General features: G+C 38.7%; 1 protein-coding gene across 1 annotated transcript; it reads left to right on the forward strand.

Annotated features, from left to right (window-relative positions):
* Window positions 1-1,675: 1,675 nt before the first annotated feature.
* On the forward strand, window positions 1,676-6,938 carry LOC118561793 (N-lysine methyltransferase KMT5A-A-like; the record flags this gene model as incomplete). The annotated part of the gene is made up of 7 exons (XM_036134001.1): window positions 1,676-2,240; window positions 2,722-2,837; window positions 3,606-3,768; window positions 3,934-4,126; window positions 4,544-4,633; window positions 5,312-5,401; window positions 6,848-6,938. Coding segments are annotated over exons 1-7 (751 nt in total), but the record flags the coding sequence as incomplete, so codon positions are not given.
* Between the last annotated feature and the right edge of the window lie 226 nt (window positions 6,939-7,164).

Here is a 7,164-nt window from a genome sequence, read left to right on the forward strand (position 1 = left end):
TCGTGTATCGCGAGAGTCGGTCTTGCTTTACGGCGAGAACTGCTACACGCCCCCAGTGAAAGGCATGCTCGTTGCTAGCACAGTGGCGATATTTGTGCAGTTATCATGGCGGAACCAGCGAGAAAACAGCGAAAGCCCATGTCGGAGCAGGCAAGAAAGAGGAAAAGGGCTCTGGACAGAGAGAGGAGTCGTACACGGGTGAACATCGGGCAAGCTTTTTCCGAATGGTGAGAGCTAAAAGAAAAAGAAGGCTGCAAGGCTGACAAGGACCTCGTGTTTCTGCTCAAAACAACCGCGCCTGGCTTGACCGAGAAACCAGGAGAACAGCTGAGCATCTTTACGACAGTGCCCTTTTACTTTCGCCCTCTGGGGGAGCCTCGCTGGAAAATCAACCCTGGTTGCATTGTAAACCTTTAAATCAAGAATAGAATTTAAAATTCTCCTTCTAACGTATAAAGCCCTTAAAAATCAAACTCCATCATATATCAGAGATCTGATTACCCCGTATGTTCCTAACAGAGCACTTCGCTCTCAGACTGCAGGTTTGCTGGTGGTTCCTAGAGTCTCTAAAACCAGAATGGGAGGCAGATCCTTTAGCTATCAGGCTCCTCTCCTGTGGAACCAACTCCCAGTTTTGGTCCGTGAGGCAGATACTCTGTCCACTTTTAAGACTTATCTTAAAACTTTACTTTTTGACAAAGCTTATAGTTAAAGTTGCTCATGTTACCCTGAGCTACCTCTATAGTTATGCTGCTATAGGCTTAGGCTACTGGAGGACATCAAGGTCTATATTTCTCACTCTACTGAGTTCTACTGTTCTCCAGTCTTGCATTGCATTGCATTGAAATGACTGTTGTCATTTCTTTTTGTTCACTTTTTTTCTTCATACTAGGTACACCTGGTCTGGCGTTCTGTTAACTGTGACATTATCCAGGGAAAGAAATCACCTGCTATTACCATTTAATGTAGAACAGATTACTGGATCAATGTGAGCTTCTGTGCTTGTTTGTCTCTCTTGTTGTGTCTCTGCTCTGTCTTCTCTAACCCCCAGTTGGTCGAGGCAGATGACCGTTCATACTGAGCCCTGTACTGAGCCAACCTTCTGCTGGAGGTTTTTCCTTCCCGTTAATGGGGAGTTTTTCTTTCCACTGTCGCGTCCTGCTTGCTCAGTATGAGGGATTGCTGCAAAGCCATGGACAGTGCAGATGACTCTCCCTGTGGCGCTACGCTTCTTCAGGAGTGAATGCTGCTTGTCAAGACTTTGATGCAATTAATTGGTTCCCTTTATATAAGAATTTTTTGACCAATCTGTATAATCTGACCCAATCTGTATAATCTGATTGATTTTGATTTTGTAAAGTTCCTTGAGATGACATGTTTCATGAATTGGCGCTATATAAATAAAATTGAATTGAATTGAATTGAATAGGAGTTAGAAGGAGAAGGAAGAGGAGGAAGAGACATATGAGTAGTGATGGAGGAAGAGGAGGCTGATGATGATGAGGATGAGCTACCTTAAAAGCTGTGCCAGGTACAGGTGAAGGACATGGTGGTAATAGGTGTTTGCAATTAATTATGTTAATAAACGTCTTGAGATCAGCGGAATTCTTTTTGACATTGCATAGCTAATAGGCTTAAAAGGCTGATTAATTTAAACTCTAGTTTGTGTTTCAGGACATGTGTATTTTTTGTTCCTTAATGTTTTCTTTGAATTTTGTGATAAGCTGCTTAGTAGACTTTTAAAAACTGAAATAGTTTGTATTTCTATCATTGAATTCACTATTTAATTGTTTTTTAATTGGTTTTTATACTACAAAGTATTCATGTTGAAATTATGATTCCAATTGTACTATTCATGCAACCAGATGAAAGGCCTCTCAAAACCAGTCTCCCAGCTGACCAGCTTAGTGTCACGCTGAAGCCAACGCAGAAGAAGAAGAAATCCTGGCTTTCAATTCTTTGTATTCCCGTTACTTTAGTAATATATACGTTTCAAAAACCTCTTTAGTTTATTAGTTACTCCCATCAGGTCAAACACGCAGTCCCTTTAAATTACTTCACAAACATACTCGAATCATTTGGATTTACAAACGCAGACACACCAGACGGGCGGAAGCACGTAGATTCTGTTTTTCTTGTCTCCACCCGGGGCTGCGCTGACTACCAAAAGAAGCACACCTTTGAAATGAGCTTACGAAGGACCAAGCAGTTGCTAAGCAGTTGCTTCACCACATGGAAGTGTAAGTCAATTCTGTCATATAAACCGTATAAACTGTATTTAAGTGTACCAATTTCTTTTAAGAATGTAATAAGTGGTAAAACTAGCTGAGCGGGTTTATTAAAATCGATGAAACTACTCTTTTATAAGCAAAACTGAGAGTTTAGATGAAGTTTTCCTTTTAACAAGATGGAGTCTTTGAAATTGACTCAATTATGTTTTATGCATGACTTTCTTGTTACCTAACGTACTATTTTATGTTTAGGTTGAAGCAGTTCCAATAATTACTGTATGGTAGTCTAAGAGATACATAAACTAAAACAGTTAATGAGGAAAATAATATTCAGAAAAGCATGCGTCTTACAAATATGGTGGAAGGAACCGGTGATAGACCTGGAAGGACTGACGCCATTTTGACTTTTATTGCATGTTAAAAATGTCGTAGACTTTGAACAGATTGGTATTGTTATAAAATGATTATAACAGTACTGTGTGTTTAACAGGATAATGACATCAATAAACCGTAGAATACCACCTAAACGCGATGCAGCTGAACATGCAGCAACGGCCAGTGACAAGACAGGAAGGTTGGAAGTGAAGTTCATCAATCATTATAAAGGTGGGTTTCTGTGCATAGAGTTATCTCAATTCAGAGATTTCCACAAATTATGACAAAAGTATTTTTGAAAATACTTTTGAAATTCTGTCTTGGGGGGGGGGGGGGGCTTTTTCTCACGCTTTCCATACAAAATACAGCTTTATACAAGAGCAAGAGTGTCTCTTGTTTATCCATCTTTCTGGCTATCTTTTTATGTTTTTGTCTCTATCAGGTATATTTAGTTATGGTTATATTTTGAGGATATCTGCCTTTCTTCCTTCCTACTTCTTGATTGAATGAAAATCTCCTTTAAATCTAGATCTTCAAGAGTTCATAATATTTTTCAGCATACCTTTTATTGAATATTAATTTCAATACATTTGGGATCTGTTTCTGATCCATTTATAGGGTCTATATAGCAACAAAAATGTGTTTTCCCAAAACAAAGCATCCATCTTATTTCAACAATGAACTCAGGAAGGTGAATTTTTGTTTCCAACAGACAGACTGGTGATTTGGGAGAATCAAAGAAAACAATATGTTTGTAAGACACCTGAAAATAACCATAGAGCCATGTACATAGGGAACATGCTGCATTGAGCTTAAGGCTTATAATAATTGAGTTTAAACTGATGTAATCATCCTTATATTTGTATAAGGCAAACATTCTCAGTATAACCTCAGGGGGGTTATGTGGTTGATGGAGCACCCCCCTTGTTGAATGTTAGAGGAAACACTGTCAGCAATGGTAGAGTTCTGATCTGAAATTTACAGTTTCTATATGTCTAGGACGAGGTGTGTTCGCCACGACTCCTTTTAAAAAAGGAGATTTTGTGGTGGAGTACAGAGGGGAGTTGATAAACTATGAAGAATCACAAAGGAGGAGGAGACTGTATCATAGTGCATGTGCTGTCTTCATGTTTGACTTCTTGTGGCAAGAAAGATGGTGGTGGTAAGTCCAGTGTTTATAATAATTCAATATAAGTTGGATCTTGTCAAAGCTTGTGGTGCTGCTTTTTGAAAGTTATCTTGTTGACAAAATAACCAAAAGATTATTATATAACATTTGTTTCTCTTTCTCCAACCCCATTCTCCCCACCCCACCTAATTTGGAAAGTATCGATGCATCCCGAGAAGATAACAGTCTTGGAAGATTAGTCAATGATGACCACAAGAATCCAAGCTGTACAATGAAAAAGATATTGGTGGATGGAAAGCCACATCTGTGCTTATTTGCAGTGAAAGACATAAATCCTGGAGAGGAAATAACTTACAACTATGGAGGGACTGACTGGCCATGGAGGGAGAAGGTTTGTCAAGGATCATTTTCTGTTTAAAAAATGAATAACTTACATTTATGATGGAAGTCTATAAATATATGTTAAATAAAGAATCTGTAGTGGAGCAAGAAGTGGTCTAACAGACAGTGCTCAAACGACTCACTAGTAATGAATAATGATGAACTAATTGCTCCTTTAAGAAAATTTTGTTAAACATTTTAGGTTGTAAGAATGTTTTAATTTCTTAAGGTCGTATTTTTTTTTTTTTTTTTGAAAAACAAACAACAACAAAAAAGACCAAAGAAATCCGGTGTTCTTGGGTAAACACTAGTACAGGTCAAGGTGATGTAAAAATGAGAGACTATGTTGATGACAGATGAGATTGCCTCTATGTTAGTAAACCTGCACTTAAATATAGTATTAAGAGGCTATTTTCCTCTTCCACAGGCTAGCAAAGAATCATCTGTGACTGAGGCTGTCGAAGTTGAGCATGCTGGCTCATCAGATCAAGCTCCGTCCAAGTCCTCCAAGAAAAAGGTAATTTTTCCTGAACGTCATTTCATCTGCCTTCCAGTTATCAGCCCTACTTGTGTTTTTCAGAGACATCTCAGTACTTTTACATTGGTAAAAAATGTCCTTCATTGAACAGGTTTCCTTCAGGAGTCCTAGTAACACACACTAATCTGGTCAAATGTCATTGTGGGGACTAAAGCAGCTGTAGTCTGTACACAGTTAATGGCTGGTTTGTGATAACACACATTTTTCTGGTTTACAGTACAAGTGAGGACCCCGTTTGAGGGTTTTTTAATCATCATTTATTCTGCCTTTATGGAACTATAGCGTTTGCTTCCACTTATCAGTAGCATGGTTCACACCTGGCTTATTATCTGATGTATGCACTGTATCAGGGACTGTTATACAAAGATGTTTAGAAGGCAATCCTGTGTTTTTTTTATTGGGTAAACTTAGTAAAGGTCAATGTGGTGTAGAAATGAGAGGCTATGTAAATAACAGATCATTGGTAAACTGAACCTGCTTCATAGTTGAACATGACAGCAGCGATTAATCAACAATGCACCAAGCTAGTCATCAGCTTTATCTCTTTTGATTAGTCAATGGTTTTAGGTTGTCGCATAGTTGGTCATTTAGATTGCCTCTATGTTAGTAAACCTGCACTTAAATATAGTATTAAGAGGCTATTTTCCTCTTCCACAGGCTAGCAAAGAATCATCTGTGACTGAGGCTGTCGAAGTTGAGCATGCTGGCTCATCGGATCAAGCTCCGTCAAAGTCCTCCAAGAAAAAGGTAATTTTTCCTGAGCGTCATTTCATCTGCCTTCCAGTTATCAGTCCTACTTGTGTTTTTCAGAGACATCTCAGTACTTTTACATTGGTAAAAAATGTCCTTCATTGAACAGGTTTCCTTCAGGAGACCTAGTAACACACACTAATCTGGTCAAATGTCATTGTGGGGACTATAGCAGCTGTAGTCTGTACACAGTTAATGGCTGGTTTGTGATAACACACATTTTTCTGGTTTACAGTACAAGTGAGGACCCCGTTTGAGGGTTTTTTAATCATCATTTATTCTGCCTTTATGGAACTATAGCGTTTGCTTCCACTTATCAGTAGCATGGTTCACACCTGGCTTATTATCTGATGTATGCACTGTATCAGGGACTGTTATACAAAGATGTTTAGAAGGCAATCCTGTGTTTTTTTAATTGGGTAAACTTAGTAAAGGTCAATGTGGTGTAGAAATGAGAGGCTATGTAAATAACAGATCATTGGTAAACTGAACCTGCTTCATAGTTGAACATGACAGCAGCGATTAATCAACAATGCACCATGCTAGTCATCAGCTTTATCTCTTTTGATTAGTCAATGGTTTTAGGTTGTCGCATAGTTGGTCATTTAGATTGCCTCTATGTTAGTAAACCTGCACTTAAATATAGTATTAAGAGGCTATTTCCTCTTCCACAGGCTAGCAAAGAATCATCTGTGACTGAGGCTGTCGAAGTTGAGCATGCTGGCTCATCGGATCAAGCTCCGTCCAAGTCCTCCAAGAAAAAGGTAATTTTTCCTGAACGTCATTTCATCTGCCTTCCAGTTATCAGTCCTACTTGTGTTTTTCAGAGACATCTCAGTACTTTTACATTGGTAAAAAATGTCCTTCATTAAACAGGTTTCCTTCAGGAGACCTAGTAACACACACTAATCTGGTCAAATGTCATTGTGGGGACTATAGCAGCTGTAGTCTGTACACAGTTAATGGCTGGTTTGTGATAACACACATTTTTCTGGTTTACAGTACAAGTGAGGACCCCGTTTGAGGGTTTTTTAATCATCATTTATTCTGCCTTTATGGAACTATAGCGTTTGCTTCCACTTATCAGTAGCATGGTTCACACCTGGCTTATTATCTGATGTATGCACTGTATCAGGGACTGTTATACAAAGATGTTTAGAAGGCAATCCTGTGTTTTTTTAATTGGGTAAACTTAGTAAAGGTCAATGTGGTGTAGAAATGAGAGGCTATGTAAATAACAGATCATTGGTAAACTGAACCTGCTTCATAGTTGAACATGACAGCAGCGATTAATCAACAATGCACCAATGCTAGTCATCAGCTTTATCTCTTTTGATTAGTCAATGGTTTTAGGTTGTCGCATAGTTGGTCATTTAGATTGCCTCTATGTTAGTAAACCTGCACTTAAATATAGTATTAAGAGGCTATTTTCCTCTTCCACAGGCTAGCAAAGAATCATCTGTGACTGAGGCTGTCGAAGTTGAGCATGCTGGCTCATCAGGATCAAGCTCCGTCCAAGTCCTCCGAGAAAAAGGTAATTTTTCCTGAGCGTCATTTCATCTGCCTTCCAGTTATCAGTCCTACTTGTGTTTTTCAGAGACATCTCAGTACTTTTACATTGGTAAAAAATGTCCTTCATTGAAACAGGTTTCCTTCAGGAGTCCTAGTAACACACACTAATCTGGTCAAATGTCATTGTGGGGACTATAGCAGCTGTAGTCTGTACACAGTTAATGGCTGGTTTGTGATAACACACATTT

The sequence above is a fragment of the Fundulus heteroclitus genome, unplaced genomic scaffold (assembly GCF_011125445.2).
Source record: "Fundulus heteroclitus isolate FHET01 unplaced genomic scaffold, MU-UCD_Fhet_4.1 scaffold_712, whole genome shotgun sequence".
NCBI classification, from domain to species: domain Eukaryota; kingdom Metazoa; phylum Chordata; class Actinopteri; order Cyprinodontiformes; family Fundulidae; genus Fundulus; species Fundulus heteroclitus.